Source organism: Lepidochelys kempii, chromosome 11, assembly GCF_965140265.1.
Source record: "Lepidochelys kempii isolate rLepKem1 chromosome 11, rLepKem1.hap2, whole genome shotgun sequence".
Lineage (NCBI taxonomy): Eukaryota > Metazoa > Chordata > Testudines > Cheloniidae > Lepidochelys > Lepidochelys kempii.
In genome coordinates, this window is record NC_133266.1 from 33,883,145 (window position 1) to 33,906,436 (window position 23,292).

Here is a 23,292-nt window from a genome sequence, read left to right on the forward strand (position 1 = left end):
CTATTGGTGTTCATATTCCCATTTGCCACTGAGTCATTTTCATTTAGCTGAAGAGTACTGTGGCCATTGTTTGCGCACAGAGTGTCAGACAAGCTAGACCTTGCAAAATGCCCCTTCAGTTTCTGGATCATGGTTCTTGCTTGAGTTTCCTCCAGATAGTCCACCTCCCAGAAATTGGAGTAGTAATCTACTGTGACCACGTAGTTCCTATCATTAAAAGTTAAAAGCTCTGTTCTGACTTTTCTGCAGGGTTAGGTTGGGATTTCATGGGGCTGTAGAATCTTCTTTTGTCAATCACTATACTCTTTACACACCTTGCACTGTTCCAGTCTCAATTGGGCCAGGCCAGACGATTTACTCTCTGGCCTCTATCCCTAGGTATGAAGCATGCACCTGTCTCATCACGTCAGCTCTTAAAACTGTTGGGATTACTGCTCAGTCCCCTTTAACAATATCCCATCTTGCACACACAACTCATCCCTCACCTGGTAGTAGGAGGTAATCACCTGTGGCATTTCCTTCTTGCAATCTGGCTAACCCAGAAGTATAAATTCTTTTACTGCCTGTAATACCCCATTTTATTCAAATACCTCTTCTTGGGTCTCTGACCATTCCCTCACTGCATCTGTGAGTGTTAACTGTCTCAAGGGCTCACAGATTTCTGATAGGTGTAGGCTGAAAAGAGAATTGGCCATCTCTATCAATCACTGGATTCCCTTCACATCCTTTGCATTTCCTTAATGGCTCTAAATTTCTCAGGGTCTAGTTAGAGTGCCTCAGAAGTCAACAGATATCTGCTGTGGGAACCTCTGTTCTCCTCAGCTTCAGCTTTTCTTCATTCAGCCTAATATTCTACTCCTGGCACCGTTTCAGAAGTGGTATCATGATCCTATATTGCCTTTTCCTTGACATCTCCTTCTCCTACAATAAGAATGTCATCAGGTACAATCTCAATGTCTTGGAATCCTCATTTGCATTGGAACACCTCTAACACAATATCAATTGGCATTCGTACTCAACAATATTTGCCAAAACACGTGGCAGAGTTGTCAGGTGACTGGATGTCTCATCTAGCTCAATAGGATTCCTGACATCACAAACTAACCTGGATAAACTGGGTTGTACGTCGTCAATCATTGTTCGTGTGTAGTTACTTCTTTTCAGTGCCGTTAAGTGGTTTTGATTTTGGATCAGTGCAGATGCTCAATTAACCTGCAGATTTTCTCACCACTAAATAAGTTGCTGATCCACTCTGTGCTAGTTTCAATGGGTATGATGATGCTGGCTTGCTAGTTCTGTCTTTCAGTGACTCTACCAGAGCTAATAGAACTCTGTATTTCTGTAGTCTCATGGGCTGCATGTAGGGGTCTGTTTTTAACTTCAGCTTGCCTTGAAATATGTCCTGATATTCTGCTAGAATGCTGGACAGGGCTTCCGGTGACTGTTCTCTCTCCTCTCATGTTGAGGATATTCGGGTGTTGTGCTGCAACAAAGTCATGGCTTTTCTTGCTCTGCAGTCTAGCAGTGGGTGGTACTCCTGTACGTACTATAAATTCCAAATAATGTTTTGCAGGTTTCTTACGGATAGCTTTCATTTGCCCACCTATAACTTACTAGCTTTCTCTGAATCACCAAGTTGTGGGTAGGCCACAGTCTGAAAACCTCAAGTTTCTAGGATTGGTAATATGCCTGTGGAATAGAGCTGGTTGAAAATTTTTTTGTTAAACTGTTTTTGACAGAAAATTGGGTTTTCAACTAAACTATTTTCCACAAAATGTCTGCTTTCTGAGGATAGCTTTTGATTTTTTTCATTGAAAACCAAGTGGCTGAAAACCAAAATATTTCAGTTATGATATCCTGCCACTGTGCCTCAAGGGAAAGTAGTTTGGTTTCCTCATGACCCCATTCTGCTCTATGGACCAGGTTTCCCAGCTGGTCAAATCTCCCTTGTACACCATCGCCAGGGACTTCCATGATGTAGCCATCTCCTATCCCCATGAAGGGAGACAGTGGTGCATCATGAGAGATGTAGTCCAATCAGAGAGCCCAGCTTGCAGAGGAGAATGGGAGCATGAAGCAGCTGAACTACAACTCCCATGAGACAATGCAGCAAGATTTTCAAATCCAAAATATTTTGGTTTTCAATTTTTTTCCAAAAGCCAAATTCATGTGTGCAAAATTTAGACCCAAATAAGTTTATTTCATTTTTGTTGAAATATACAGCAGGAAAAAATGTCTGTGTTCCCAACCAACTCTTACGGAGCTTCAGGAGACTTTCACTTTAGCTTAAATAGCCTTCAGCTCGTATTGTCTGATATGAATCTGCAATACAATTTAAACTATAATTTTGTGCAAAACAAACGTATGTTCTATTTCAGGAGCTCAAGATTGCTCACCTAATTCTCTGTAAATAAGTATATTATTCTGCCTTCTTGTTTCATCCACTCCTGGTGGAGCTAAGCCTAGTGCTTTCCAAAATGGCCTCTGGTTTAGTTGCCATTGTTTTTGGATGACCAACTTTGAGATACCTTGTGCCTATAATTTGGAGGTGCTAAGCACTCTCAGCCTCCACTGGTTACAGTTAGAGCTGAGGTCACTTCTGCAAATGAGGCCCAACCTGTCTAAAGACTTCATAGCAAATAATTAGGTTGCAAAAAGTTCAGTGCATATAAGAATAATAACATTTTACATAGACCAAAGCCTGTAAGGTATTTTATTTGGTGCTGTTATGTGATTGCCACTTGGCAGATACAACCAGTAGCAAGTCCAGATCTACCATCCAGGCAGAACAGACGGTTGCTCAGAGTAACAACATATTAAAGACAGCAAAATGTTCAGTAACTGGATGCTTACAGCTGGTATTGGGCAGACATTTGCTGGCTTGCCTATGCCAAGAAGCCCCCTTAGTAGTCTCAGAAAGCCAAGAGTTGCTGCCATCCAATATAATTGTTACTAATGCATACAAGGTCCTTTCTTCATATTGTAAAAGACGACATAGATCTATGTCTAAAGAAGTTCTGATGCTGTTCTTGAGATGGTAAAAAAAGGTCCGTTTACAGGAATAATTAGACCATTAAATAACAGAACCAGGTCAAAATTCAGGATAACACCATAATACAAAGAATAATAATAATAGCCGGGTTGGAAATTGATATAGCTAATGGAATTGTCTGTGCTCTTCTTACAGCAGGCTTGTTTAATTTAATCTTAAGATAATTTATTCATCATTTATGGTATTTATGATAACTGACACTGTAAGGAGCTCAGCTACGGCTAAAAGTTGTTGAGTACTCTCAACTCTCACTAAAGCATGTGACACTTGAGGGACCTGAATCCCACACAAGAAGAATTTGGCACCTGGATAAACAAAAATCAAAGGATGCAGATAAGGTACATATCTATGCATAAGACATAAAGGAAGACAGATCGAGTTCTTATCCTATTAGCAAGGGCTGTAGAATGTGGTGTTCTAGAATATTCCTGATCGTTTGCTACCAATTTCAGTACTGACAATATTTTTTTTTCATTCTTCTTTGATGAGATTGTGTGAAGAAGATGCTAACTAAATTAACTTCCACTGAATTTTGTTCTGGTCTTTCACCAGGAGGCAGTATGTCTAGTGGACAGAACCCAGGCTTGAGCCTTGCAAGACCTGAGTTCAATTCCTGGCTCTGCTGCCATCCTACCGGGTGACGTTAGGGAAGTCACTTCACCTGACTGTGGCTCCGTTTCCTAAAGTGTTTTGAGATCTACAGATGAAAAAGTGCCATATACAAGCTTTTTACAGTTAAGTCAACAGTTTGAAGGTGGTTCCGGTCAGTAGAAGCTTCAAGTTTCTTTGTCTCTTTCAGATTCTCTGAAAGCTACCACCATCTGATACCTGTTCCATAACCTTCATATTGGTAATCTCAGTCCAGTGTCTAGTCTCTATAAAACAATACCCCATTGTAGTCAATAGCTGACATTCCTTTTTGGCAGCCTTTGTAGAAGACTGAACAGATGTAGAATACAATCGTGTATTCTGTATGCAGGCAAAACTCTCATTGACTTCACTAAGAAATGCAACAGTGGGCACATAGAAAATGAACTAGCCTGTCATTCCTAGAGGTGACCAGTCAGGTCAGTGTCGACAATGGGCTTGCCTTGTTGATGGCCAAGGCTGTTTGCATTCTGTGGATAAACAGAATTAATTTTCCAATTCTGTCAAACTGATATCTTTCCGGAACACCAAAAATTTTTACTTTTTAAAAAGAGGGAAAAAGAAAAAAACATTAATTTTAAAAGATTAAAGTATAATTTAATGTTATGTTTCTAAAAGTTCTTATCTGCATGTCAAACAATTGTTAAACTAGACAAAGATTTAAAATAAAATGGATAGAACACTGTAGATACTCTTGAATTCTAAATTATTCACATGCTGTCAAATGATATCTGTCCTCTTATTCGATATAATTACGGCTGTCTTGTTTTAGACTATGGAAAATAAGAAGTTATAATTAATGTGAGTTATAATATCTGAATTATTGAAAGCTGATTGAAGAACAGAGGATAGCAAAATAAAGAGGCATTTGAAAGATGGGATAAATGTGTTAGCTTAGAAATGAGAAATAAGAACTAACTAATGAGACTTGAATTATGACTCCAATAATTCATGTTATTGGGATTCCTTTTACTTTACTGCAGAATTGAATGATACCTATACAGTGAATGATACCAATTATCATTTAAATATCTATATCTAATCTCTCTCTCTCTTTTTATCCTATTGTGCCATTGTAACTCAAGGTTTTTTTCATAAATTAGATTAATCGGTGGTTTCTTTTACCATTTTAAGTTGATTTTTGGCGGTCTGATGAGGGATTGTTAAACACCAGATGAAGTAAGGTACATAGTAGCCATTCTGTCAGCAAAATCTTCTATCCAGTTCCCTCAGTTAGGACTTGCAGCAACTACACTATTCTAGTCCTGGCTCACTTCTAAATACATATTACCAATCAGCGCATGTCGTAGCACAGCTTTTTGATGCAAATAATGTTCCCTGTGGATTAGATCTCACTTATTTTTCTTGGGATCTAACACCGGTTTGACTCTGAATCCCTGTTTTAAAATGAAAGTCAAGTTCAAAACCAACATGTTACCTAAGTTTTTCTAGTTTACATTTGCAAATTTAAAGTGCTTTGTTAGATGTGTAAATGTCACTAATCAGTAAGAGGGGAGGCAATAGGGCCAGATGATAAAAATCGAAATGCAATGATGAAGTTTCAGAATATGAGCTAAAAATTGGGTGCCCTTTCTTATTAGTAAAAGGTATTGCTAGCATGAATGTTTCTCTATATTGTGTCAATAGTGAAGCAGTCATAATAGAGCCACACAATTCAGATCTGGACATCGATTTTCCCAAAGCTTAGTGGTATTTGCCACCTGCAAATTTCAGATCTGGGTTAAAATTTCTTCCAACCTCTTAAAGTATAGGAATATGTGGATTTCCACTTTTGGCTTGGGGCCAGCTCAGATAGAATTGCTATTGGGAGTGTTAGTAGTAGAAGTAGTAGAAAAATAATGTATTACTGTTCTTTTTAAATTGCCTCTAGAGTTGGGAAAATACAGCAAAAAAATTGCAAATATGCCTTCAGTATGAAAGCTGCAGATTCATTTTGATAGTATTTATGATTACTTTTCACTTGCTATGAAATTTTACACAAAATAATTGTGTTGGCTAGCATGTTTGTGGGAAGATAAATTGTTTTGAAGAATTGCATGAATATCTATTCACAGTGGAAGCTTTTTCACTGTCATCTTGAAAGGTGTTCATGGGATTAGAAGTCCTCCAGTCATGGACTGCTGCACAGTTGGCAATCACGCAGGTGCCAAAAGCTTTGGTGATGCAATAAGATTGCCAGTGACAGATACACCAACCAGATCATCTTTAAGACCTAGCTAGAGATTGATCTGGGTGGTGCTTGATCCGCAAGGAGGCTACATTCTTTTGCAATTTGCCTTGATGAAAAATCATGGAGCAGAGACACTTTTAGGTACACAAAGTGAATTCCAATTTATGAATAGAAATAACAAAAGCAATAATTGCAAATATGTCAGACTATAGATTTCTCCTGAACTAAATTTACATAAAGCAGTCAAAACATGAACAAAAATCTAAGTCTGTTCCTGGATAATATGTGAACAGAAAATGGGGCTAAATTTGGTGAATACATTATTTGCTAAGAATAATTTTCCCAGTTCTAGTTCTAAGCCTGATTTATATGTTATCCTGGGGCATGCTGGCAGACTTGGTGGCTCTTTGTAGAATTTTCATTAGCTTGGTAACATTTTCATATTCTGTTATTAATTAGTTATTAGAATGACTTTGTTTTGTTATCATTTTCTGTTTCTAATCTAGCAGGTTATTAGAGCTGATCTGTTAGCATGGCAGCATGCACAGTGATTAATTTGGAGGGATATAAGGAAGCAGGAAAGAAGTGTATTTGGAATAGGAGAGAGGATTTCTCACCCAGCCAGAACCTGAGAAAATGTATGAATAATTCAAGGAATACGTTTGGTGGGATGGACCATGCTCCAGCAATGCACTTAAGTATGTACTTAACTTTAATGGCTTCAGTGGGACTATTCCTGTGCTTAATGTTCAGCATGTGCTTAAATGCATTTATGGATCAGGGCCATGATTCTTAATTTTTCTAAGCCATTTCTCCCATCCTTACTTTTAAGAGGGTAGCGTGTTGAATATTCGTCTGCACTGAGAATTTTGTGAGTTTGTTTGTCAGTTCTTCACAAATTACAGCATGGCAACACTGTTGCAAATGTTTGTGTAAATTTAGTTTGTTCTGGGAGCAGCTTCATAAATTGTTGCTTTAGCAAGTTGTGCCTTTGTCCTTACTCCTCTCTTTAACTTCACTTCCCAGCTGCACTACAATAGTGAAAATAAATCATGCACTCTGAATTCCTACAAATTCCAACATAATTGTTCTTTCTCCCATAAGAAAAACAAAAATGTTATTCTTAACTATTCATTTTCAGTTAATTTTCAAAGAATTTTGTATCTACTGTTAATTTTCAGGAAGACTACAAAATCACATTGGACCAGTTCTAACTGCTAAAGCCTATTGCCTTCGGGGGGAGTTCAACCTATTGGTTCCTATCTATAATTCCCTAAATGGTTTAAGAACGAGTTACCTGAGAGATTCTCTCTCTCTAATCATAGACTTTAAGGTCAGAAGGGATGATTATGATTGTCTAGTCTGACCTCCTGCACAATGTAGGCCACAGAATCTCACCGACCCATTCCTGTAACAAACCCCGACCTATGTCTGAGCTATTGAAGTCCTCAAATCGTGGTTTAAAGACTTCAAGGTTCAGAGGACCCAGCAAGTGACCAATGCCCGACACTGCAGAGGAAGGTGAAAAACCCCCAGGGGCTTTGCCAATCTGCCCTGGAGGAAAATTCCTTTCCAACCGCAAATATTGTGATCAGCTAAACCCTGAGCATGTGGGCAAGACTCAACAGCCAGACAACCAGGAAATAATTCTCTGTAGTAACTCAGATCCCACCCTATCTAGCGTCCCATCACAGGCCATTGGGTATATTTACAGCTAATAGTCAAAGATCAATTAATTGCCAAAATTAGGCTATCCCATCATACCATCCCCTCCATAAATTTATCAAGCTTAGTCTTGAAGCCAGATATGTCTTTTGCCTCCATTGCTTCCCTTGGAAGGCTATTCCAGAATTTCACTCCTCTGATGGTTAGAAACCTTCCTCTAATTTCAAGTCTAAACTTCCTGATGGCCAGTTTATATCCATTTGTTCTTGTGTCCACATTGGTACTGAACTAAAATAATTTCTCTCCCTCCCTGGTATTTATCCCTCTGATATGCTTATAGAGAGCAATCATATCTCCCCTCAGCCTTCTTTTGGTTAGGCTAAACAAGCCAAGCTCTTTGAGTCTCCTTTCATAAGACAGGTTTTCCATTCCTCGGATCATCCTAGTAACTCTTCTCTGTACCTGTTCCAGTTTGAATTCATCCTTCTTAAACATGGGAGACCAGAACTGCACACAATATTCCAGATGAGGTCTTACCAGTGCCTTGTATAATGGTACTAAAACCTCCTTATCTCTACTGGAAATACCTCGCCTGTTGCATCCCAAGACCGCATTAGCTTTTTTCACGGCCATATCACATTGGCGGCTCATAGTCATCCTGTGATCAACCAATACTCCAAGGTCCTTCTCCTCCTCTGTTACTTCCAAGTGATGCGTCCCCAGTTTATAACAAAAATTCTTGTTATTAATCCCTAAATGCATGACCTTGCACTTTTCACTATTAAATTTCATCCTATTACTATTACGCCAGTTTACAAGATCATCCAGATCCTCCTGTATGATATCTCGGTTCCTCTCTGTATTGGCAGTACCTCCCAGCTTCGTGTCATCCGCAAACCTTATTAGCACATTCCCGCTTTTTGTGCCAAGGTCAGTAATGAAAAGATTAAATAAGATTGGTCCCAAAACCAATCCCTGAGCAACTCCACTAGTAACCTCCTTCCAGTCTGACCGTTCACCTTTCAGTGTGACCCATTGTAGTCTTCCCTTTAACCAGTTCCTTATCCACCTTTCAGTTTTCATATTGATCCCCACCTTTTCCAATTTAGCTAATAATTCACCATGTAGAACCGTGTCAAATGCCTTACTGAAATCGAGGTAAATTAGATCCACTGTGTTTCCTTTGTTTAAAAAATCTGTTACCTTCTCAAAGAAGGAGATCAGGTTGGTTTGGTACGTTCTACCTTCTGTAAAACCATGTTGTATTTTGTCCCAATTACCATTGACCTCAATGTCCTTAACTACTTTCTCCTTCAAAATTTTTTCCAAGACCTTGCATACTACAGATGTCAAACTAACAAGCCTGTATTACCCGGATCACTTTTTTTCCCTTTCTTCAAAATAGGAACTATGTTAGCAATTCTCCAGTCATACGGTACAATCCCTGAGTTTACAGATTCATTAAAAATTCTTGCTAATGAGCTTGCAATTTCATGTGCCAATTCCTTTAACATTCTTGGATGAAGATTATCTGGGCCCCCTGATTTAGTCCATTAAGCTGTTCGAGTTTGGCTTCTACCTCGGATGTGGTAATATCTACCTCCATATCCTCATTCCCATTTGTTGTCCTACCATTATCCCTAAGTTCCTCATTAAAGACTGAGGCAAAGTATTTGTTTAGATATGGGGCTATGCCTAAATTATCCTTAACCTCCACTCCATCCTCAGTGTTTAGGGGGTCCCACTTCTTCTTTCTTTGTTTTCTTCTTATTTATATGGCTATAGAACCTTTTACTATTGGTTTTAATTCCCTTTGCAAGGTCCAACTCTACATGGCTTTTGGCCTTTCTCACTTTATCCCTACATGTTCTGACCTCAATAAGGTAGCATTCATTGCTGATCCCTCCCATCTTCCATTCCTTGTAGGCTTTCTGCTTTTTCTTAATCACCTCTCTGAGATGCTTGTTCATCCAGCTTGGTCTACAACTCCTGCCTATGAGATTTTTCCCCTTTCTTGGGATACAGGCTTCTGATAGTTTCTGCAACCTTGACTTGAAGTAATTTCAGGCCTCCTCTGCCTTTAGATCCACAAGTTCTTCAGTCCAATCCACTTCCCTAACTAATTTCCTTAATTTTTTAAAGTTAGGCCTTTTGAAATCAAAAACCCTAGTCACAGATCTATTTTTGTTTATCTTTTAATTTAGTTTGAACTGAATTAGCTCATGATCGCTTGAACCAAGTTGTCCCCTACAACCATTTCTTCTGTGAGGTTCTCACTACTCACCAAAACCAAATCTAAAATGGTATCCCCTCTTGTTGGTTCAGCAACTACTTGGTGAAGGAATCCATCAGGTATCACATCCAGGAAAATCTGAGCCCTGTTATCTAATCATGCAATGCTATTTCATCTGAGGTCACCAGGGTCACTTGAACTGCGCCTCTTTGCTATAAACTGGCATCTTGATTGTGGAGTGTGTTTCTTCCATACACAGACCACCAGAGCCTACATCTGTTAATATTTTGGAGATGCTGCAAAAGCCCTCTGTTTTCTTCAGGTCCTCTATGTAACGGTCACTATCCTGACCTACACCAGTGACCTCCAGTCCTGAAAGCATGGGTCTCTACAAATCAAGCTAAACAGCTATGCCCATTAGTTGGGGACTGTAAGAGACTCGCATTGTCTGTGGCTCATGCAGAGAGGGACACATCATATGTACTGACCACTGGGTTATATGCTTTGTCTCGTCAGAGTAAGCGCTCCCTGTCTGAGACCCATACCTTGCCTGCCACCAGGGATTCAACTAGGGATCTCTAGAGCTAGAAAAGTCAATCTCTATAGCTTGAGCGAAAGAGCCAGGCTGTCATGTGCTGAGCCATTTCCTCAGAGAGGAATGTGTTATACATGCACGTTCTTTTTGCCAAACCTTGTCTATACTTTCTATATTACTAAGTGGGTGTTGTGAAGCAAAAATATCCTAGTCCTTCTGTGTTTGTTATTAAAGGCCTTCCATAAATTTCTTTAAGTGAAGACTTCATTATTTTTCCCCTACTGCAGTCTTAGATATTTGCAACCTATACATGCCATGAAGGATGCTGAAAATTTAAAGAGGGTCCAGAGAAGAGATAGGAGAATGATTAAAGTATTGGAAAATATGCCTTTGAGAGAGTGACTCAAGGAGCTCAATATTGAGCTTATCAAAAAGAAGTTTAAGGAGTGACTTGATCACAGTCTGAGTACCTATAAGAGGAACATAAATGTGATAAATAAAGTGTTCTTCAATCTAGCAGAAAAGGTATAACAATATCCAGTGGCTGGAAGTTGAACGTAGACAAATTCAGACTAGAAATAAGGCACAACTTTTTAACAGTGAGGATTTCAGAGTGGTATCCATGTTAGTCTGTATCAGCAAAAAAACCGAGGAGTACTCATGGCACCTTAGAGACTAGCAAATTTATTTGCCCAGATAAATTTGTTAGTCTGTAAGGTGCCATGAGTACTCCTTGTTTTTTTACCAACGGTTATGGTAGATTCTCCATCACTGGAAATTTTATAATCAAGATTGGATGTTTTTCTAAAAGATGTGCTCTACCTCAACCACAGCTACTGGATTTGAAGCAGGAATTAATGCAGGGAAATTCTTTGGCCTCTGTTACACAGGATGTCAGATTAGATGATTATAATGGTTCCCTTCTTGGCCTTAAAATTTATATGAAAAAATCATGTATTCTGTTTCGAGCCACATTTCAAAACCTTCTGACAGTTTGCTCCCATTTCCCTTCTCACCCTTTCCTAAAAAGTTTGGGAAAGCCTTGACTATACATTTTCTCTCCTTCCTGAAAGTTATTAAATCTGAGTTATAATATAGAATGGGCTCCCATTCATTTTATTTTATATAATCCTGTAAAAATTAAAAAATAGTATTTTATAACAATGAAAATTATTTCTTTAATTCCTAAAATTATTTTCTATAAGAAACTGCTTAATATTTTGAAGATAAACCACAAGTGGCCAAAGCCTCTTATGTTTTCAGTGCATAGGTTTAACAGTATACTTCTTGTTTTTTGTTTCCCAGCCATCTAGAACCTGATTAAGCATGTTCATTTTTAATTATATAGTCTAACAGTGTATTTGTAGCATTGTGTGAAAGTGACATTTCAGAGCGGATCAACGTATCCTACAGTATTTCTTGATTAAATTGTTATCCTGTCTACATCCCGTGTATACTAATTTAGTTTCCCAGAGAGATCCTATCTTAAAATGTATTTGGCCTGATCTTAGGTTCCAATATTGTAAAGACTTACGCATGTGCTTAAATTTAGCATGAGTAGATCTACTGAAGTCTATGGATCTACTTGCATGCTTAAGTTTTAGCATGTGTGTGAGTATTTGCAGGATTGCAGCTTTAGGAAAAACTCCTATTGATTTCAATGGGAGTTTTGTCTGGGTAAAACATGCAGGATTAGGCAAATTGTGTAATTTGCTCTGCTAAATTCATTCTAATTTTCAAGTTGCAATATAGTCACTAATAGTCACTGTAACTTTAAAAAAGTAAACCATTAGTGAGGGAAATCCCTTTTCAGCAAATATATGTGCTGTTGAGCCTGTAAATCCATGGTGCCAGCTGTGCCCTTTTGGTCATAGCTGGGGATCTGGCCAAACTATGCACAATGCCAGTCAGTATGTATGTGTGCATGCATGCACAAAAGTGTCTTAGAATTTACCTTTGATCCCCAAACCCAATCCTCAATTGGCAAATTTTTATTTGGGGGTTCAGGAGGAAACTGATGCTCTTTGTTCTTTGGGTTAGAAGATTTTTTTTTTAAAAGGGAACATGTGGCCCTTCCCAGTGCCCCACTTAGTAGAGTGGATGGGCACAAGTAATCTTCACCACCACTCCCAGGTGGAGGGAGAAGCATAGGTGCTCTTGTCGTCTTCCTGAACACCTTCTTCAGTGAGAGCAATCTGTGTTTCTTCCCTTACTGTCCCGACATGTACCTGGCCTCAAGATAGGCTGGTGACATAAGAAAAATAATAAGTTCTAGCATGAAGTAGAGTTTCTCTTTCGGAAAGGCAGGAGGGTTCCTTGGGGGCCAAACCAAGTAATATAATATAATAATTAATAAAAAATGTAACAAGCCATGATTGGTCATTTACAATATCATTTTTAAATGTGTGGGTCATTTTAAAAAAAGAAGAGCCTCCTTTTAATATGTAGTGTATACCTTGAGCAATGTATATTTTTTATGGTGGTGACTTAAAAGGGAAAACCCTTCATGGGACTTAACCAATGATGTAGGCAATCTTTGTTCAGTCCATGGGAGATGGTACTACATAGTGCAAACCCTAATAATCTAGGTAGCATTGCCCAGCATACTAGTGAAGACTTTGCTCCAAAAAGTCGTAGGTCATATGGGACTGCAGCCTGCAATCATTTGACATGTAGAACTCTCATTTAATTTAATAGAGTTTCCAAATAAAAATGGATGTCAGGATATAGGGGCAATATTATCTACTTGCACATGTACTGGTGTCACTTGTAGTTTCATACATTGTCACTGAATTAATTGGATTGGCTGGTGCTGTCATTACTTAGGTTACTTCAGACTTTTAATTCTATATTTTTGGTGAGAAAAATGTTGTAAGTATACATATTTGTGTGCTTTGTATAACTAATGTGTTGTAATCACTTGTCTGCTGTTAGATTTGCAGTTTATACAAGAATGTAAGAATAATGTATAAACTCTGTGAACTGTTCATAACAGCATCCTTAACTTGATATGACTTTGAAAAATTGACTGCAAAGTCAAAGCAAAGAAATCAAGGTAAATAAACCTGAGTGGCATTTATGTTGTAGCTTAAACCTACATAACACAAGAAATTCACAATTAAAGATAATGGGCCAAATTTGGGATGACAACAGTGTAAACTGATTATTTGTAGTAATCTTGTATATTACCATAGTACACACAGGCCCTGATTAGCAATTGTGGGCACATTGTGCAAGGTGCTATACACACACAATTGAGAGCAGAATTTAGCCCTGGGTCCCCATGTCCTAACACAATGGGGTACAGTTGGGGAATGTTTTCGTGGCATCGTAATGCTAATGAAGTCAATGGCAAAACACACAACGAGGGCTGGATTTAGCTCTTAAAGAAAATTGAAATAGGTCCTGAACAATTGATTATTAGGCTTTCTTCTGGCAACTAACGGAGGTAACTAGATCGCAGGCCCTGGTTCTTATGGGAGATTTCACTCACCCTGATATCTGCTGGGAGAGCAATACAGCGGAGCACAGACAATCCAGGAAGTTTTTGGAAAGTGTAGGGGACAATTTCCTGGTGCAAGTGCTGGAGGAACCAAGTAGGGGCAGAGCTCTTCTTGACCTGCTGCTCACAAACCAGGAAGAATTAGTAGGGAAAGCAAAAGTGGATGGGAACCTGGGAGGCAGTGACCATGAGGTGGTCAAGTTCAGGATCCTGACACAGATAAGAAAGGAGAGCAGCAGAATACAGACCCTGGACTTCAGAAAAGCAGACTTTGACTCCCCCAGGGAACTGATGGACAGGATCCCCTGGGAGAATAACATGAGGGGGAAAGGAGTCCAGGAGAGATGGCTGTATTTTAAAGAATCCTTATTGAGGTTTTAGGGACAAACCATCCCGATGTGTAGAAAGAACAGTAAATATGGCAGGCGACCAGCTTGGCTTAACAGTGAAATCCTTGCTGATCTTAAACACAAAAAGGAAGCTTACAAGAAGTGGAAGATTGGACAAATGACCAGGGAAGAGTATAAAAATATTGCTCGGGCATGCAGGAGTGAAATCAGGAAGGCCAAATCACACCTGGAGTTGCAGCTAGCAAGGGATTTTAAGAGTAACAAGAAGGGTTTCTTCAGGTATGTTAGCAACAAGAAGAAAGTCAAGGAAAATGTGGGCCCCTTACTGAATGAGGGGGGCAACCTAGTGACAGAGAATGTGGAATAAGCTAATGTACTCAATGCTTTTTTTGCCTCTGTCTTCACAAACAAGGTCAGTTCCCGAACTGCTGCACTGGTCAGCACAGCATGGGGAGGAGGTGACCACCCCCTGTAGAGAAAGAAGTGGTTGGGGACTATTTAGAAAAGCTGGACGAGCGCAAGTCCATGGGGCCAGATGCGCTGCATCCGAGAGTGCTAAAGGAGTTGGCGGATGTGATTGCAGAGCCATTGGCCATTATCTTTGAAAACTCATGGTGATCGGGGGAGGTCCTAGATGACTGGAAAAAAGCTAATGTAGTGCCCATCTTTAAAAAAGGGAAGAAGGAGGACCCTGGGAACTACAGGCCAGTCAGTCCCACCTCAGTCCCTGGAAAAATCATGGAGCAGGTCCTCAAGGAATCCATTCTGAAGCACTTAGAGGAGAGGAAAGTGATCAGGAACAGTCAGCATGGGCAAGTCATGCCTGACTAATCTAATTGCCTTCTATGACGAGATAACTGGCTCTGTGGATTAGGGGAAAGCAGTGGACGTGTTGTTCCTTGACTTTAGCAAAGCTTTTGATACGGTTTCCCACAGTATTCTTGCCAGCAAGTTAAAGAAGTATGGGCTGGATGAATGGACTATAAGGTGGATAGAAAGCTGTCTAGATTGTCGGGCTCAACGGGTAGTGATCAATGGCTCCATGTCTAGTTGGCAGCTGGTATCAAGTTGAATGCCCCAAGGGTCGGTCCTCGGGCCGGTTTTGTTCAATATCTTCATTAATGATCTGGAAGATGATGTGGATTGCACCCTCAGCAAGTTTGCAGATGACACTAAACCGGGAGGAGAGGTAGATACACTGGAGGGTAGGGATAGGATACAGAGGGCCCTAGACAAATTAGAGGATTGGGCCAAAAGTAATCTGATGAGGTTCAACAAGGACAAGTGCAGAGTCCTGCACTTCGGACGGAAGACTCCCATGCACCGCTACAGACTAGGGACCGAATGGCTAGGCAGCTGTTCTGCAGAAAAGGACTAGGGGTTACAGTGGACGAGAAGCTGGGTAGGAGTCAACAGTGTGCCGTTGTTGCCAAGAAGGCTAACGGCATTTTGGACTGTATAAGTAGGGGTATTGCCAGCAGATCGAGGGATGTGATCGTTCCCCTCTATTTGACATTGGTGAGGCCTCATCTGGAGTACTGTGTCCAGTTTTGGGCCCCACACTACAAGAAGGGTGTGGAAAAAATTTGAAAGTGTCCAGTGGAGGGCAACAAAAATGAATAGGGGACTGGAACACAAGACTTATGAGGAGAGGCTGAGGGAACTGGGATTGTTTAGTCTGCAGAAGAGAAGAATGAGGGGGGATTTGATAGCTGCTTTCAACTCCCTGAAAGGGGGTTCCAAAGAGGATGGATCTAGACTGTTCTCAGTGGTAGCAGGTGACAGAACAAGGAGTAATGGTCTCAAGTTGCAGTGGAGGAGGTTTAGGTTGGATATTAGGAAAAACTTTTTCACTAGGAGGGTAGTGAAACAGTGGAATGCATTACCTAGGGAGGTGGTGGAATCTCCTTCCTTAGAAGTTTTTAAGGTCAGGCTTGACAAAGCCCTGGCTGGGATGATTTAGTTTGGGATTGGTCCTGCTTTGAGCAGAAGGTTGGACTAGATGACCTCCTGAAGTCCCTTCCAACCCTGATATTCTATGGTTCTATGATTATTCCTTAAGTGTCAAATCCTGGCCCCACTGGGTGTTTTGTCATTGACTTCAATAAATCTAGGATTAGGCCATATGATCCTTTTTCTTTAAATTTTTGCCAGTTTCAGCCATATGTTTTATGTTGCTTCTAATAAATGTAGTTATTGTCACCTTTGGCTAAAAAATATGAAATTTTACAGTCTTGAACTTGCCTGGTGAAATCCTGCCCTTGTTGACATCAATGAGAGTTTTGTCATTGACTTCAGTGGGGCCAGGATTTCACCCATAGTCTATACTTTGTATCATATTAGGCTGTGATTCTTCAAATAGTTGCTTTTGTGTGGACCCTTAAACTGGCTTGGGGGCTTGTTGACCCTTGGGACTTGACAACAATGTGGGAGTCCACACTACATGTATGGAAGATTGGGCCTTAGCCCTTATTCCTTCATTGAGCCTCTCTGGAAGTAGGTCTTTGAAATAATAATAAAAGAAACGCTGGCAGCAATTTAGTGGTGCAACAAAGTACAGTTATAACATCAATAGGAGGTCATGCAGTTGCATGACCAGGAATTGTACATGTTTATTATCGACAGGGATAATTTAAGTTTTTGAAACCTTCATCAAATTGTATGAGTGGATCCAACTACCTCTTTCATCATTACTGGTTTCTGGGATTCTTCCTTCCTTTGAGTATGTGATTCAGATTATTTTTCTCATGATGTGCTAACTTGTACTTTTTTCTAAGCTAAATGTCATTTATTATTTTCTGTCCTGATCTGAAGTCTCTATAGGTCCTTTTGTTTTCATTTGTGTTTGTGTTCTCAATTTGCAAATGACATGAATGTGGTGTTTGTTCCCTCTTCCTCATCATTAATGAAGATGTTAAATAAGACTGGCTCTAACACAAGTCCCTGCAGTACCCCACTAGACACCTCCCCAAAACTCAGAACACTGGCATTTATCATTTAAATTTGTTTACAGTGCTTTTTATATAGTTTTCAATTCACATGACAGTGGTTTTATCCTAACAGATTTAAATGAACTTTCAATTAAGATTTCATGAGTCAGTTTATCAAATTCTTTATTAAAATCCACATATGTTACATCCACTGGAATTTTACCATATCCACTCTAATTCTGTATTGAAAAACAATCAAGTTTGTTGGTCAAGATTCTCTCTTTATGAGCCCAGGCTGCTTACTGCTCTTAGCTCCATTAACCTCAAAGGGCTTGATTCTACCACTATCTTACACTGCATAATGAGTACTCCACTTTGCAAGTAGAACTATTGATCAATAGGGGATTTGAATTTTTTGGTTTATTTATGTGTTTGTGTTCTGTAACTGGGTGAGTTCAGAGAACTCAAGAGAAAACCAAGCTGAAGAAATTAATTTACCTTTAATTCTGATAGTGGTGAGGTTGATGGTCATTTTTGACTTTTGTGGATATAAATTCTAGGGTCTAGAGTTCAGCTCCTGTAAAAATTCTGTCTATGGAAAAAAATTTTCCAGAGTGGCCCAGCAGGATGGGTGTAGTTCCCTTGCCTATGGACAGCAAGAGATTATCTACCAGAGCAACATGTGCCAATTTTTTTCCCATGCTCTGGATTGGAGCCTGACTGAGAGGGATCCAGGATACCGGCAGTTGACAGGTGTCATTAGAGACATGGTTTTTTTACTAGCTTATCTATTAGCTTACAGAGAAGGAGCTTAGACCTTTGACAGTACCTTGCAAGATCTCTTTCATTGAGAGATGATTTGCAGTAATGGTTGCTTCACTTGTCCTGTTCATTCTCCCTTCTGTCTTTCTGTTACTCCATCTGTCTTTCAGTGTCTGCTCATCACCTTTTAGAATACTCTCATTTTCATTTTCCTCCCAAATTATCTCTTTCTGGCCTGTAATTATACTCCTTCAGGCCTCCTTAATTTTTCCTTCACGGATGTTTCACTTATTTTTTTCCATTCCTTCAGTCTTCTGTAGCAAAGTGTTATTTCTTCCTGTCTCTGCAAACTTCACCTGTAAAACTTCCCCTGTGGACTTCCTGATTCCCCATATGTGTTTAGGATTCCACTACTGGAATCTCCCATTGATTCCCTTCTACACTTACTGAAATTCATCCATGGTGTAACTCCATTGCCCTTTGTGACACAAAGTCATTGGTGCCAGCTGGCAAACATTTCAATTCTCTGTGTCAGCCCCTCCTATCAGGCTTGACAAACTCACCACACCCAACATGCTGCTTTCACAGTACTTATCCCAAAAAATCTTCTGTTAGGTATGAAATGAAAGCCCATGACACACTGGTCATCAACATTGTTGTGAATAATATGTACTGACACTGTATAAGGGATTGTGGAATATCTTGACTTTAGTAAGGCTTTGATACAGTCTCGCATGACCGTCTCATAAACAAACTAGGGAAATACAACCTAGATGGAGCTACTATAAGGTGGGTGCATAACTGGATGGAAAAACATTCCCAGAGAGTAGTTATCAGTGGTTCACAGTCAAGCTGGAAGAACATAGTGAGTGGGGTCCCACAGGGACCAGTTCTGGGTCCGGTTCTGTTCAATATCTTCATCAATGATTTAGATAATGGCATAGAGTGGAGTACACTTATAAAATTTGCAGGTGCTACCAAGCTGGGAGGGGTTGCAAGTGCTTTGGAGGATAGGGTTAAAATTCAGAATGATCTGGACAAACTGGAGAAATGGTCTGAAGTAAATTGCATTTGTCCTTATTGAATTTCATCCTATGTACTCCACTTGGGAAGGAACAATCAGTTGCACACATACAAAATGGGAAATGACTGTCTAGGAAGGAGAACTACAGAAAGGGCTCTGGGGTCATGGTGGATCACAAGATAAATATGAGTCAACAGTGTAACACTGTTGCAAAAAAAAAAAAAGAAGCAAACATCATTCTGGGATGCATTAGCAGGAGTGTTGTAAGCAAGACACAAGAACTAATTCTTCCGCTCTACTCTGCACTGATTAGGCCTCAACTAGAGTATTGTGTGCAGTTCTGGGTGCCACATTTCAGGAAAGATGTGGACAAATTGGAGAAAGTCCAGAAAGGAGCAACAAAAATGATTAAAGGTCTAGAAACATGACCTATGAGGGAAGATTGAAAAAATTGGGTTTGTTTAGTCTGGAGAAGAGAAGACTGAGAAGGGACATAACGGTTTTCAAGTACATAAAAGGTTGTTACGAGGAGGAGGAAGTAAGATTGTTCTCTTTAACCTCTGAGCATAGGACAAGAAGCAATGGTCTTAAATTACAGCAAAGGCAGTTTAGGTTGGAAATTAGGAAAAACTTCCTAACTGTCAGGGTGGTTAAGCACTGGAATAAATTGCCTATGGAGGTTGTGGAATCTCCATCACTGGAGATTTTTAAGAGCAAGTTAGACAAACACCTGTCAAGGATGGTGGAGATAATACTTAGTCCTGCCATGAGTGCCGGGGACTGGACTAGATGACATCTCAAGGTTCCCTCCAGTCCTACAATTCTATGATTTTATGTTGAAATTATGTTTTAAAGTCTGTAACAAGGCAGAGAGCACAGAAAGGTTTTCTGCCAGACAAAAGCATGTCTATTTACCAATCCCTGTTTCTCTCATGTAAATTAAGCATTATAAAGCCAGCACAATGGAGCCCCATTTACAGGTGAAGTCAACAGGAAAAACAGATTGATGGGGGGAGGGGAGGGGAGGAGGAGGATGTGAAGCCAACAGAGGGGAGCATACCAGAGAACGAACAGTGAGGGAGACTTCAAAAAGGGCATTTCAAAAGTTTACTGGATTATAAGAGAAAGGGCAAAAGGACCTCTTTGCTTCCCCAGTGAAGGATAAGAAAAAGGACAGTGCTTTTTGTATTTATGAAAGTTGGGTATTGGCCATGTGGGTTAGTGATGCTGGGAGGTTTCTTTAGGTGAGAAATTACTTTAGAAAAGGATTTTAGCTTGTTAGAGTTAAGTTTAGTCTCTAAGAAGTTTCTTTGGAGGCAGCCTACCTGGCCATTTTCTGTGACTGGCTAGTGACAGGCACTGGATACTACAGAAGGGGATGCTGGCAGAAGGACTTGGGGATTGGTATATCTGTCACTAGCCTGCACAGGAGATGGCGAGGTCTGTGGAGACCTGGAAATCAGTATTGTCTGTGGCTAGAAGCTGTTGATTGAGCTACAGCAAGCATCAGACAAGACTGCTTCATGATAAGGGCAGGTGGTGGTGGTGGTATAGTGCCTCACAGCCCCGAGTACCACTGTGGAACATCGCAACCTTAAATCAAATGTGAATTTGGTCCATTGTTGTGTGTTCTTGTTATTCCCGTCAGTTTTTCAGTTTCCTAATTCCTTTTTACATGCAAATGGATTATTCTCTGTATAAAGAGGATACCTGGGCAGTTCAGCCATTTGGAGTTTTGCTGTTGATTTGCCAACCTATTTAGTAGAGATGACCCTGGATTCAAACCTCAGATACCAAATCTTCAGAATAAAGTGAAGTGTGAAGCTGCATTTGGATCCTTGAACTTCACAGATCAAGCTCCTCTCTTAATAGTTAACTGTCACAAAACTAGAATAAACTTTCCCCCCCGCTTTTACAAAGCAGCAGGAACTGATTAAATTACTAAATCAAAATAAGTAATTTTTTTGAGCCTTTGGAAGTGATTAAAATCTTTGAGAAGGCAGCCTTTTCTTTCACATGTCATTCTGTATCATACCTACCAAGGAGAGATTCAGAAATACATTATTGCTGTTGCTCTTTATAGTAAATTCTCTTCATGATAACATTTTTATTTATTTCATGCATTATTGGTTGCATTGGGTTTGAGATAATGTAAAAGCACCAGTTCTCTGTAAATCATTTTCTGGGAGTAAAACATAATATTAAACAAGAGGCAAAGAAAAATCTCAAATAAATACTCATCTTCAGGTCATGGCTGTTCTTCAGAAAATCTCATGAATATGCAAGGACATTTTCCCTAAATCAGTGACAATGCCTTCTAAATTGTCCACTAAATGTTTTTATATAAAAGACTAAATTGAAGAAGTAAACCCACGTTTTAATATTGTGTCTGGAGGTTTTTCTCCAGCTTGTTTCTGCTTCTGCAGAGAATTCCTGTCAGCCTTGAATTTCTTTCATGTACTGTGACAAATGATGCCTTGCTGTGTTTTCTGCCGCTAGTCTCCATGGGATTACAGATCACGTGCCTACAGCAGCTTAATGTACTTGACCTTTTCATATGATTGACACAGCTAAATGATTGCAGCAGAGCAGAATTATCCAGTAGCTATGTTATGTTCATTTCCAGGGGAAAAGAAAACACATTTGGTGTTAACAATCTGAGAAGTATATATTTATATATCTCAGAAGAAAACACAGCTTCCTAAATATCCCAGTCATGTGACATAACCGAATAATAGCACAATAAATCATTTCAAAGATGGCAGTGTATCACTTGTATCATGAAATGGGACAAACATCAGAAAAGAATCTGTCATGACTTACTACATGCTTTAGCCTCCTAAATTCACTTACCAGAATATTTCCTATTAAGTGAATTCAGGAGGCTAGAGTGTGTAATAAGAGTTGACAGATTTCTTTCCCAAGTTTGTTCCCTTTCGTGATTCATAGAATCATAGAACTGGAAGGGACCTTGAGAGGTCATCTAGTCCGGTCCCCTTCACTTAAGGCAGGACTAAGTCTTATCTAGACCAGTGTTTCCCAAACTTAGGATGGCGCTTGTCTAGTATTATCTAGACCAGTGTTTCCCAAACTGGCAGGCCCAGCCGGTTTGTTTACCTGCCGTGTCCACAGGTTCGGCCGATCGCGGCTCCCACTGGCCGAGGGATGTACTGGCCACCCTTCCCGCAGCCTCCATTGGCCAGGCACAGCGAACCGCGGCCAGTGGGAGCCGCGATCGGCCGAACCTGCGCACGTGGCAGGTAAACAAACCGGCTGGGCCCTCCAGGGGCTTTCCCTGAACAAGCGGCCTCCCAAGTTTGGGAAACACTGATCTAGACCATCCCTGACAGGTGATACAATGCATCCGATGAAGTGAGCTGTAGCTCACGAAAGCTTATGCTCAAATAAATTGGTTAGTCTCTAAGGTGCCACAAGTATTCCTTTTCTTTTTGCGAATACAGACTAACACGGCTGCTACTCTGAAACCCGTCAGAATGCTACATTATCTATCTTTGAAGTGATTTACCGTGCTATTATTCTATTGTGTCATATAATTGAGATATGTGAATCTGTGGGGCTTGATCAGCAAAATTGGATTTCTTAGGCTCAGCAGCCAAGGACTATAGGTGTAGTGGTCAGATAGACGTTGTTAATTTTTTTTTAATGAAATATCAGTAGAAATAAAACCAGTCTAAGCTACCCATTAATTATTTGTAAATAGGGCACACAAAGTATGTTATGGAAGTGCAGGGATTTTGTTGTATACATTCTGTGTCCTGTCATCATGAACTTTTTGGCAAAATTTCCATTGACTTCACAGAGAGTTCTGCATATGGATGGTTGGCAGGATTTGGTGCATACATGGTTTCAACTTGCATAAAACTCCAGCACAAACAAATCAGAGTAATTTCATTAAGCATGTAATTCAAGAAGATCCATCTATCTTTCTACTGTTAATTTACAATACACCCCAAATTTATCTTTCTCTCTATATAAATCTCTAGGGGATTCGTCATTGTAGCATCAGAGATTCAGTACTGGGATTTTCTCCTGTATCAATAAATTGTGTATCGGTGACACTTCAGTATTATAATAGGACATTGTATCTTGCCATCTGCACTTTTTTAACAGTAACTTTCTTTGTAGGTCACCGAACATTGTTCATTGGAGTTCATGTGCCACTAGGTGGAAGAAAAAGTCACCGACGTCATAGACACCGTGGACACAAACACAGAAAGAGAGACAGGGAACGAGATTCAGGATTAGAGGATGGGAGAGAGTCTCCTCCTTTTGGTAAGGTTTATTTCTTCTTGCTGGAACTTTGAACAATAAACATCAATACGACAATGTATACTTCTCCTCCTCTTATATTTTAGTCAGTATTGACAATAGGGCTTTGG

At 39.9% G+C, this 23,292-nt stretch overlaps 1 protein-coding gene across 4 annotated transcripts in view; it reads left to right on the forward strand.

Annotated features, from left to right (window-relative positions):
* Positions 1–23,292, forward strand: part of SLC4A10 (solute carrier family 4 member 10) — a 272,821-nt gene that overhangs the window by 104,836 nt on the left and 144,693 nt on the right. For all 4 annotated transcript variants that reach the window (XM_073305622.1, XM_073305620.1, XM_073305621.1 and 1 more), the window contains exon 3: positions 23,039–23,185. In XM_073305622.1, the coding sequence (XP_073161723.1) occupies positions 23,039–23,185 (147 nt within the window). The remainder of the gene's footprint in view (positions 1–23,038; positions 23,186–23,292) is intronic.